The sequence below is a fragment of the Bombus fervidus genome, chromosome 16 (genome assembly GCF_041682495.2).
Source record: "Bombus fervidus isolate BK054 chromosome 16, iyBomFerv1, whole genome shotgun sequence".
NCBI lineage: Eukaryota > Metazoa > Arthropoda > Insecta > Hymenoptera > Apidae > Bombus > Bombus fervidus.
In genome coordinates this window covers 3,740,163-3,752,342 of record NC_091532.1, presented here as the reverse complement: position 1 = coordinate 3,752,342, position 12,180 = coordinate 3,740,163, and the positions used below count along the sequence as shown (strand labels likewise).

Below are 12,180 nucleotides of genomic sequence, written 5' to 3'. Positions count from 1 at the left end.
TTTTTGCCTACCATTATACTCCAAATTTTCTCAACTGCTTACGTCCCGTACTTCCTGGGAATTCAAATACTTCCAGTAATTTATACCGTGTCCTTTATAAAGTATCTAACTTTTATTTTAATTATACGAGACAGAATTATTTTATCGTACAGATATAGGATATTCGTCGCATCGAATCTTTACCACAAATCGGTTTATCATGGCGAAGCAAGTATTACGCGTCGATTAGCATCTCGTACTTACGAGACTGTCACGAGCGTGACAGTGATTTATCTTACATACGTACGACACGAAAATGATTGCTTCGCGATTACAGATACAAACGATCTTGTTACGCGATATATAGGCAAGATGGTTTAAAAACGATCCTCGGGGAATATCAACGCGTACTCTACATACTCTTCCATCCCGTTAACCTTATCAAGCTCTAAAAGCAATCGCAAGTGTATCGATCAACGTAGGTACAAATGCGCGTACGTTGGTTACGGAGTCGTCGACAAAATTTACGATCTGGATTTACTCGATTAGCATGGCCATCGTGCATGACGAGTGTGACTAACCAATTTCTACGGACGCGTTGAGATGAAGTTGGCGGTATTTCACGATGTAAATTTTAACCTCGCATCAAGCCAGTGGGGGAACCATACGTCACGCGTACAGACGCGACCTTGACCACGTTTTTTGGGCGGGAGAATCACCGACGTACGGGCGTGAGTCGTTTCTAGTCAAGTATCGATCTAACTTTTCGAGACAAAGTTGAAATTGAGTACGGATGGTCAGGATTTATAAGCGTGCGATCGTTTTACGAAAAATATGAAAGACGCGTCCGACCATGCCGGTAACCGTTTTTTCGTCTACGAATATCGTCAAGTTACTAACGGATTATGAGAAAAAGAGTAACTGCATCGATCGACGTAGTCTTTAGCGATTTTAATCGATCTTTCACTTTCGCAGCGTTCCTACGCCTTTGACAAACAAGGCTATCGATAGACTATGAAATTTATTTTACGCACCGTTACCCTTGGTAACGCGTGGTCGGAATGAAATTTCAGTATTCTTTCGCGATAATTGGATTCTAATCATTTACGATTAAACGATCGCTTATCAATCGCGCGATTATATCGTAATTTTGGTTCAATGCTGGAATCACCATTGCCATGTTAGGCGAAGCTGGCAATCGTATCGATCAACGACAGTATGTTGGCCACGACGCGAATGATTATCAGAAACTTATCTCAAAGGCGAAACCCACACGCGTGACCTTGCCGGTATAACCGGCTCCGCCATCTTGCTGATGCGTGCGCCTCTCCACCACGTGGATAAGTTTTCCACACGACACGAGCATTCGTAAAGTAGTTTCTATATCTCGCGCCGTTTTTAAGGGGAATTTCAAAGGTACGATTCGCTCGGACGAAAATCTTCGAACGATTACGCAGCCGAAGGCATAGAATGTTAACCTGTACGATGTAAAAATATTTCAAGTCGTAGACTGTATCGTGGTATTCGCAACGTACAAAGTACACATTCGGCGAAAATGGAAAAATAAATGTTTTCGATGAATACGTTTTCGAGATGCCATACAGGGGCTCTCAATCCGATAGACAATTTACAGTGGTTATTCGTCTAAAGCGGTCACCGATTCCTCGAGATAACTCGCGTAAATAGAGATCGTATTCAATTTGTTTTCACGGTATTTTCACGGTTAGAGCGATCGAAGTGAATATAAAGATTAAGGAATCAGCAACGAGTCGCGATTGTCCTTTCGCCAATGAATATAATTGACGATCGATTTACCGAATAATACGGTGAAGTTGCCTGTTATTTGCACGTAGATATAGTAAAAAAAAAAAACATATATATTCCAATATATGAATACATGTGTATATAAATAAAATATACGTGTGTATATATATATATATGTAATTGCGTTGATGGGCTGGATAGGGTTGACTATATACAGGATACCGATCGTTCGATCGAGGTAGGAAAGTAAATGTAAGCAGAAAATCGTGTGAAGCATATATACAAGCGTGCAAATGTTCATATATTTCTACTTAGAATATCTTACAAACTAGTTGAAAAAGCATGTAAAAGCGTGACAACCTTAATGTACAAGTAGACGGAACTTGTTGCACACGTAACATACAAAGAACTTTATACAAAACAAGTTGACTTCCCTGGTTGCAGAGCGTAAAGGCCGTACCTAGAGTGTAATATTATGTAAAGCGATAAAAACATTTTGCAATGTTTAAATTAATCACGAAGGCCCCGTGTCCCGTGCATCGCCCCTTGCGAAGGTTCTTCTTCGTTCGGTCATGAAACGTGACAGCAGACCCTGTGTGATAATAGCGACAACAGCAGTAAACGTAGCGATATATTGCCATAGTAAAAGCAGTATAAATAGATATGTACATATATTTTACAAGAGATTCGGTATCAGCGTAGCAACAGCCGATAAGAACATAAAGTATAGCGACATAGCGAAGCGATCTATCCAACATTATCTCATCTGTTGATTCTGAACTCACCGTTAAGTTTGTCGATTGCACGATCCGCTACAGATTGATCGGTACAGTCAACGAACGCATAGCCGCCTCGTTTCACCAGGATCGTCGTACACGACAAATTATGATCCTGAAAGAGTTGCCTGAGGGCACTCTCGTTACAATCCGACGGTAGATTGCCCACGTAGAGCTTCGACATGGTGGTTGGTTCGCTCTTGGACGTTATGGTGGCGGTTTTTCCGAGATACGTCTCGGTCACGTGGCTTGAAAAATTTGCAGCCTAGTGGCACGCGGCTAGACGATGCGATCGCTGACGATGTTGTCCACAACACGCCAACGAGGATGTACGATCACGTCGCGATAACGATGGATAACCGAGTATTTGGCACAAGGAGAGCCGAAGTGAAATACACCGATGAAAGTCGCGGACGAACTCGACGATGACACGACCACGGCACGTTTACGACACGTCCAGGATCCCAACTATCCCCGATACGAGACGAATACACGTACGGGATGCAGACGATGACGACGACGGCAACGGCGACGACCACGACTACGACAACGATGACGATCTTGAAAATCCTGTTATCACGCAGGAAGAAACGAACACGAGAGCGCGCTTTCGTCAGGGTCTTTCTCGTCGCCTTTTTTTTCCTTTCCTACTATCTTAACGTCTCGACGAACACGATTGTCTTTCTCGCGTGATACTCGGCCTGATTTTTCGCGCTTGCACACCAAAAAACGAAAGGGACACAGGAGGTTTATCGTAACTTCTTGAACGATCTTCCAAGCGTTCCTGGCTCTACTGTCTTTTGTTTTCTCCTTTCTTCCTTTCCTCTGGAACTGCTGTCTATTTCCCGCTCGCTTCGAGGTACGACGACTCTCTGTCACGTCGAGTCGACACCGGTAGTACACAGACTTGGCGTGTTTCCGGTAGCAATGGATGTCTCTCGAGCCAGCTCGATCGTACAAACCGACGAGGATGACTGCGATGACCGATCGGCGGACTATGACGACGACCGTGTCTTCTCAGAAATGACTCTTCAACTTTTTTAAGGTTAAGGGACGCGCGTTGACCGTTCTCTCGACGATTCACCGTGTGTCCAGCTACTTCTCTCTCTTTCTTTCTTTCCTCTCCTCTCGTTGCGACGACGACGACGACGACGCACCTTCCTACCAGTCTCTTGTCTCTTTGGCTAGACCACGACACGACGTCCGAGGGGCTCTCTCATTCCGCGTTTTCCCTCTCTCTCTCCTTCTCGTCGCTTCACCCTTTCTCGTTCCCTCTTTCTCTTTCCTCTCATTTGCTCTTTCGCGTGTCCTGGGGGGCAATACGATGCAAACTCGTCACTCTTCTCTTTTTTTTCCCGCTCCTTCTTCCTTGCTCCTTTTTACCAACCGTACAACCTTCTTGTCTCTCCTTGCTCGTGCGTGCACTTTCTCACTCTTTTTTTTCCTTCTTACAGTCTGTCTTATTCTAGCAACTAGAAGCTCGCGAGCGCTAAGCGGGAAACCGACTCGAAATTCGCGAACACGTCGCTTTCTATTGGCTCGTATGGGACCACGTGGCTACCCCACCGACTCCCGCCTCTGTTTCTCATTGGACGATTTTCGCACGCCGGTTTTCGCAGCCGGCAACGTGTCCGTGTCTGCGTGCATGTTCGCTCTCGCGTGCATGCGTGCTCGCTTGCTCGCTCGCTCGCTCGCTCGCTCGCTCGTTCGTTCAGGTTGCGTGCACGCACACGAGCATGCGTGTACGCTAGTAGAAATGTACATACGCGTGGCCGGTACACGCGTGTGAGCGGCAACCCGCGCGAACGCGTCCACGTTTCTCTTTCTCGCGCCTTCTCATCGTCGTTTCCTTACTCTTTCTCACCGTAGCGCGTGTTCGGTTCCTGCAGAAATCTACCGGGTGTTTTCGGCGAACGGTAGCATGGTTAACGAGTTCCTTGCTCCTGCTTCGTCGTTGGTATTCATATTGAAAGATCGTTGTACGAATCTATCAGCCTTTTTCTTTTTTTTTCTTTTTCTTTGCTAAGCGCCGCTGGAAACGATGAGACCAGCGAATGAATCGAAGATGCGTATCTTCGTGTCCGATTTACATTTATATAGGCGACTAGATGATTTCTGTACGACTATTTCGTAACCTTCGTTACGTTCCTCTATTGCAGCAACAGTAGGGTAGAATCTATTCTTCCGACTCGTTACAAATGTTTAGGTACTTGCTTAATGTGCAAGCATCATAGACGTTTCAATGAACGATGCTAAAATTAAATGCAAATTTTGTGCGAACTGTTTGTGATGTGTACGTGTACGTGAAACGATTATGAATCCTTTAGACGTATTTTTACTATAATTTTACTAAAATACTAATAACGTTTTCTAAATTATTAAAACCATTTACGTACGTGAAATTTAAATAATCGTGTTTTAGTGTATTTCGATCATTTTTCGAATCGTTCTAATTCGTAAAAGTTAGAAACGAAATATATCGAGTCGATAAACGGGAGATTCTATTGATTGAGGAAATTTTATGGAGATAATTTTCGATAGCCTTGCAATACACTATTTTGCGCACCGTGCAGGCATAGACAAATCCGCTCTTACGTTAGAGCAGTGCCATGTCCACAAAGGGGTGGAGTGAGACAGCTGCCTATGTGGCCAGGGTCAGGGTGCTCAGGGTAAGAGGTTGGAAAAGGAAGAAACTGCGTCCATGTTGTTTCTATTCACCTGCCTTTCACGAGTAACGATTAATTAGCTAAAATTGCTTCTCTCGTGATTATTGGACGTAGAACGTAAACTGTAACGACATACGTACGTATTAAATCAGTAGATAATTATTTGTTCTTCGTAGACGAATGAAATCATACTATATATTTTTCACTAATAGTTATTTAAGTACAATTTCGAACGCCTATCACAGATAGAATATATACAAATATTTTATTTCCAAGTTGGAATTTTCGGTTCGTTTAATTAAGCGAACAACGGAAGGATATGATAAATTAACTGATAAATTTATTAGATTCTTCGCTTTAAAAAAATACATCAACGAGAATAGGGTATTTTCACCGAAATAAAAATTATGTTTCGAAATGGAGGATGAATTCAGAATATAGTCGACTACGTTTCGTCGTGCCATCCGGTTTTCCTGTTCCCCTACGTACCCCTCCCAATTTTAGAACGCCTATTCCGACCCTCCGGTAGCTTAGAACTATTCGATTACCCCTGTCCACCGTTTAATGGGGGCGTCCTTAGAGACGTATGCAAAGGAAACTTAGCCACAGGATATTATAAACGCTTCTCTAGCTTGTGTAGAAGAAGCACAGAAATCACAAATATTTGTCACATGTTTGTAGCTGTTTGAATTAGCTTATCGTTACGTTTGTCTGTATTCTTTTACGTATCTGTAAATCCTAACCATTCGAAACATACTACGCTGTTAAGCAATCTAATCACTATTCGTGTAATTTGAATATACTTTCGGTGTTACCAACATAATCCTGTTAAAGCCATAACACGATGCTTAGTAGGTACATTAGCCAGGAACACGCTTTTTTAAACTTCCCGTGTGGCTTCCCTCAGTAATGGTATATACCTTGATATATTATATTTCATAGTTTACCTCCTCTTAGATATAACAAATTACGTAGCGCCATTTTAAAATTGCATCGTAGTTTCTCGTTTTATTCGTATGCTTCGTACGATCATATCGATATATATATGATATTGTATATATTTTGTTTCACCATCCACGTACGCTACATCTGTGTAAGAATATACATAAAATTTATTTGCAACTTACAAACTCGTCTACACCCGTTACAACCGGTGTAATTAAATTAATAAAAAGTATTTATTATCAAAGAAACGTTCGATATATGCGATCCTATTTCAACGAAATAGAAAAGTATAGAACAGAGAATAAAAGACATATGAATAATTACAAATAACATGAGAGAATAGTAAATACTGGGAATACTAGGTTCTTTGTTGACGATAATTTGTTTCTTCGGTGTTTACAGTTTTAATTGTTATTTGTGTCTTTCTCTGACATCTATTGTACGGTATATTTCATTGCTTTCCTTAATCACTCGCGAATAAAAGGAAAGGGAGGAGGGAAAATCCGAGTAACGGAAAATGAATTGGAAAGCTGCTGTGGCATTCTCTTGGGTTCGCAGCTGCTACGTGGTGTACATATTATGTGATTTTACTTCGGTCGAGTCGAAAGTATAATCTACATCTGTAACTTGCCATATGTTTCCACGCGATGCATCAAAAAATAGAACACATTTTTCCTGAAAAAGATTCAACAAAACATAAAAATCATGAAGTTCACCGTGGGTTTAAATTAACCTGTATCTTACGTTCGACACACCATAATATTGAAAATACAAATATTTCAGATATACCTATTTGTCGATTCTTACGTATACACGCATATTGTCTCATCGTTGCTCTAACACGATTCAAGCGATTCTAAGGGTAGAAATACCGATCGGTAACGCGTCCTGTTCTTTAATACGATTTTTCCTTTACAGTGGGACATAGTTTGCGCGAAAGCTAGTCTTTCTATGTCAAAAAGGATCTTTACTTTTTTAATTATTATTCCGATAGAAACACAAAGTGCAGCGACAGTTATAAATAGAATGAAGGTAAACATTTAGAAAGGCGTGATTGCATAAGCGCAATAATTACGTATAGAGTAACAGAGTTTCTCGGTTATAATTACGACGATCGCTACGAAAGGCAATTAATTAATAGATTTCGAATCTGTGCTATAGATAGCTTTAGGCGGAGTTTAGAATAAATTACCATCGCACCATGACAGTCGATAAGTTAGGATTTAGGAGATTCCTAACTTGCCAATGCAGCAGCTGCGGTTTCCAACGAGTGAAATTTCGCCCCGTATTTGTCGCTAGAGGGTTTTTGGGCACCAAGAGAAAACATTAGATGGATTCATCGTGATCTTGTTTGCACTTTACCGAATAAACTTTAGTTTCTTCCCTTCAATTTCGTTTAAATCCTTCCGAATTTATCAGAGAGACGTTAGTTTGTAGCACGTGCACACAACGTTCTGCATCTTTGAATAACCTTTTATTTTGTAAGAAATTTTTTCTTAAATCCTAATGAAAAATAAGATCGAAACTTTAAAGCAACTCATCGTGTGTACAAATAGAGAATTTCGTCATGTGGCGTTAGAATCGGTTGTTACCAAACATCAAATAATTACATGCTAAGAATCTTTGAATTTCGATGCTTTTCTATTCTGTAAGATATCGAGAACAACGTTATTGCGTTTATTTAACTTTTTATTTTATTTAATTTAGAAACAATTATCGTAAAACATAAATCCATTTCCATGATATTTTTCGTATATAACCGATTCTCGTGCGTTGAGCAGGATTTCAGAAGATGTTCAGTTTTCGTCCGGGCGAGATCTAATCTCTCGGTGCTCGCTACACCCTCGCAGTAAGTTCTTCTCGTAGATAATTTGGAGCAGCCTGTACCAACAGCCTAATGAACAGTTGGTTCCTATTGGTAGAAGGCGCCCGCGTTTAGGCCTCGTTATGTTACGGTAGCGCAGCTGGCATTGCCCCGGATGGCCTCCCCCCGTTTCCCTCTCCTTTCCCTTCCCCATTTTCGAAACGATCCTCGTGCCCCTTCTTATTTCTCTAGCGACTCTAGCTTGTTGGCCTAGAAAACTATTCTCCGAGCGATAAATCGCCCTGCACGTACGAATAATCGGATGAAATACGAGCTGTACATGGTCATTATATGGGTTTCGTGGCTAAAATCTAGTGTCTTCTTTCTCGATTTATCTTTTCACCGAATCAAATTTTCGAAAAATTCGTGCCGAGTACGGCAAACAGGGAATTACCGCTTGAATAAGCGGCAAATAAGTATTACGCGGAGTAAGATTTATACGAAGGTAGAGAAATAGGAAAGGCTCGACTCGGCTCCACTCGACACGCTAAAATTCGTTGTAAAAATTAGTCATAGTTACGGGAACAATGCTGGCTGGCTATCTTTTTGCCTTTTTCTTTCCTTTTTCTTTTCTTTTTTCTTTTTCGGACTGTACGGACTTTTTCGGACGTTTTGCCTGTTGGAATTGGAAAAGTAAAATTGAATAGAAGGTTGAAGACTTCTAAGTCGCGAGTTTCCACAGATAAATAATCTGTTCGATCGATATTCTACAGAGAGAACATAGGATCGAGACGAATAACCTCGGACAGTTGTAGATTATAAATTTGAATGTCGAAATTCCAAATATTCAGATTTTATAAATAGGCTAAATTTTTAAATTGTTACATGGAAATTTTGTATTCTTCGATTTCTGTATACAGAAATTTCATATTTCAAATGTTTCAGACAAAGAATTTTTATCTCGATCGTTTGAAATCATCTTTCATTCGTTTGCTTGTATGTTCGCTTTTGTCTTTTTATTATAGTATCTCCTAATACTATATCTAGCTAATGATAACAACAACAACAATAATAATGATATCTCCTCTTTACTTCTAATCTTCTCAGGGACAAATCAATTCACTGTGATTTCATTTTTCGATAGTAGATTTAAACATTAGATTCAGCTAGAATCAAACATACGATAAACATTTATTATTCACGTTATAGTACCACGCCAGAATAATCTGCTTATAATTCTCAATGAGAATTGATTGTAAAATTCTTCCAAATAAAAAAAGAAGAAAAAATTTTTCAATATAATATGCATCTCGATAGAAACGTAATTTCGTTTCGTTATTTCTCTTCTATGTCGTCATATTCCTGCCTTATTCTGTATGAGAATTGATTGTAAATAATCTACTAATTAAAAAAAAAAGAAAAATATTCTTGCCTGACTTTCTACGGTCTAATCAACGGCAAAGAAAATCTGTTAGCTGAGAAATGCTAAAAGGGCGTATTTCCGTTTTCGAGTCCTTCTCCTTCCTCCTCTCGTAGATTTTTGTTTTTTTACTGATTTCCCCGGGCTAGTCGCAGGCAAGATTTTCTAGTTATCACGGTCTCTAGCCTGGCAGCTGCAGCTGTTTCGAAATGCCGTTGTAACGAGCGTATCCAAAGGATCGAGGAATCCATTATCCCGGCGTGAAATCGTAGGGAAAAAGATGACGTTCCACAAAAAGAACTGATCTCACGGATGGATCCCGTGATGACAATATCCAAGGGTTGCTATGAGTAGCTTTTTTTTTTCACGCAAATCTCTTTTTTATCTTTGACATAACTCTTTCGGTTCTTCTTACGGTTCGTCCTTTCTCATAATACTCGTATTCAAGAATCGTCGCCATTGGTCTATCCGACACGAAGATATTCCAAGGGTAAGTTGCCGAAGAAATTCAAATTTTCTTCCACGTGGATTGTATATGAATTTTAAATTTTCAAAAATAAATTATCAATTGGCGACAGTTGTTGTCGTGGAACGTATATCGCGTTAACGTTGGGTTGCTAAAATTGTTAATTAAAGAAATATCGTATAAAAGTGTATCGTAACGGGTGAAATGTTAAGTAAAAAGTTTTCCTCTTTTGCTGACTACGAGTCATGGGCAAAGGGACTTTTGCTTTTAGATGCATCGCGTTTTTTCGCTGTGTCGTTTATGCCCGAGAACCGAAAGTGTTTATTGCCATGATATAACCCCTTCGTGAATTTAACTGCAGCGTAGCGTTATTGTCTTGGACGGTTACCTGTCCCTAAGATTAGCATGCAGTTATTCCAGCAGATGGAGAATAGGAAAGTATAGCAACGATGTCTCTTGCGGTTACGCTACGTTAAAATAGGACAATCGTTTGATGTGCCGGAATTAGGATTCTAACGGTCACCGAACCATGTTACTCCTTTCCCAGCATGTTTTTGCTTGAATAGAACGACACAGCGACAAAGGATAATGTAACGTTCCCAACCGCATCTCTAATCTTCTATAATTTTCTTTTACATATTCCTGACATTTAATAACGTTACGTCCGCACGTAAAATGATTTGTTCGATGTTACGGTAGAAATTATTTATATATATGTGTGTATATATAATTAGAAATATACACAACAATAATATCGGGAATCTGAGTATCCCTTAACGTATACGTAACAAGTATTAAGAGTCGATCGAGAGTAGGTAATTATTTGAGGAAATAAAAATGGCGTGCACTATAAACACACGGATCCAACCATGTTGCTCATGTACACGCGTACCTATATGTAGGTAGACGCGTACATGCACATATGGTAGCTGAAGGGGCAGGTTCGAGCACCAACGTTGGCAAAAGGGCCCAGCGTATAAATGGCGGCTGAAAATTCGCGAACTCGCGAACTTTGTACAGATACGTTGATCTCTTTTCGTTACTATGCATTTAGGACAATGAAATTTTCACGTGGAACATCGAATAAATAACGTATTATCCAAGCCAGGCTACGTTAACTTATCAAATATTCGTTTTATTTGGTTCTAACGAATAGGAATATTCAAATATTTAGGATACACTGGAGAAAGATTTAATATTTTACAGTGAAATCTACCAACAACACGATTTTCTCGACAATGTTACCTTTAATGTGCATTGCCCTGTTAACGCAATCTTCCATTTAACGTTGCATACGATTCTTTCCTACGAATATTTAACGTTTCTCGTTAAGAAGCAATGCGGTTTGCATCGTTATACGTATCGTGGCTCTTTCTCTAATGTTTCTTCTTCTTGTCTCGTGCCTAATAGATTTCGTGTTTATCCTTGGGACGAATAAATTATATTGTAAATACAGCGCGGCAAAATTGCTATCAAAGTTATACCTTTCCTCTTATTTGTCTTGCGTTCTGTCTAAATTATAAAAACTCAATTTCCGAGGTTACTGATATTCTAACACGACTTGTAGCTTAAATACGACTAGAAGGAACGGAAATCTACGATAGGAAACGGTATATAGTGTTGTACGGAATTTCTTATTTTCCACTATCGAAGCTACGCCATCGAATCGACCGGCCATCGTAAAGAACAGACTGATATTACTCGCTTTAATACTCGAGAAGCTTTTAGCAATGTCTGTCAAGTTCTTCCAAAAGTTTCTTCCCTTCCATAAGGAAATAATAGGTGCGCAACATTTTTTCTTTTATGTTTATCAATCGATCTTATCCCAATGGAACAAAATGGATCCTACGTAATTCGCTAAAATAACACAAAACAAACCAAAAGTTGCGCGTTTATTATTTCCCCATCGACCGAAAGAAACCTTTGGGACGATCTAATATGTTCCACATACCTAGTATAGACTTTTATTATCCAAAAGTTACTCCTCTATTTTTTCGTCGCTGATAAAAAGGTCAACTTTTGCGGATAAAATCTATCGCATCCATAGATAGTTGTAGATACAGTTATAGCATCTGGCTCGGTGAAAAAGATTCTCGGAAATAGGAGGTGCGGCCACAGATGTAACCCCTCTACCGTGTTTCCTTTTGAATTTTCATTCGGAAATGGTTAGACGAAGAGGGGACAGGCGGCTTGTAGTTGCATCCCCCCTATTGTCCTCGAATTCACAGTGTGCATCGTTGCATCGCTTTATTCAATGCAACTCGTGGCGACGAGGGAAGCCAACAACGAACTTCCTCTGCATGGCGGTGGCCTCTTCTGGAGGGGGAAAATCGGTGGAGGGGTAATGCACGCAGGTGGGG

The 12,180-nt window shown here is 40.2% G+C and overlaps 2 protein-coding genes across 2 annotated transcripts in view; both read right to left on the bottom strand.

Annotated features, from left to right (window-relative positions):
• Positions 1 to 3,706, bottom strand: part of Imp (IGF-II mRNA-binding protein) — a 71,560-nt gene extending 67,854 nt beyond the window's left edge. The window contains exon 1 of the mRNA XM_072019684.1: positions 2,529 to 3,706. Within this exon, the coding sequence (XP_071875785.1) occupies positions 2,529 to 2,703 (175 nt within the window). The 5' untranslated portion in view covers positions 2,704 to 3,706. The remainder of the gene's footprint in view (positions 1 to 2,528) is intronic.
• Positions 1 to 12,180, bottom strand: part of LOC139995838 (chromobox protein homolog 5) — a 193,930-nt gene that overhangs the window by 117,790 nt on the left and 63,960 nt on the right. The gene's annotated exons all lie outside the window — the stretch shown is intronic.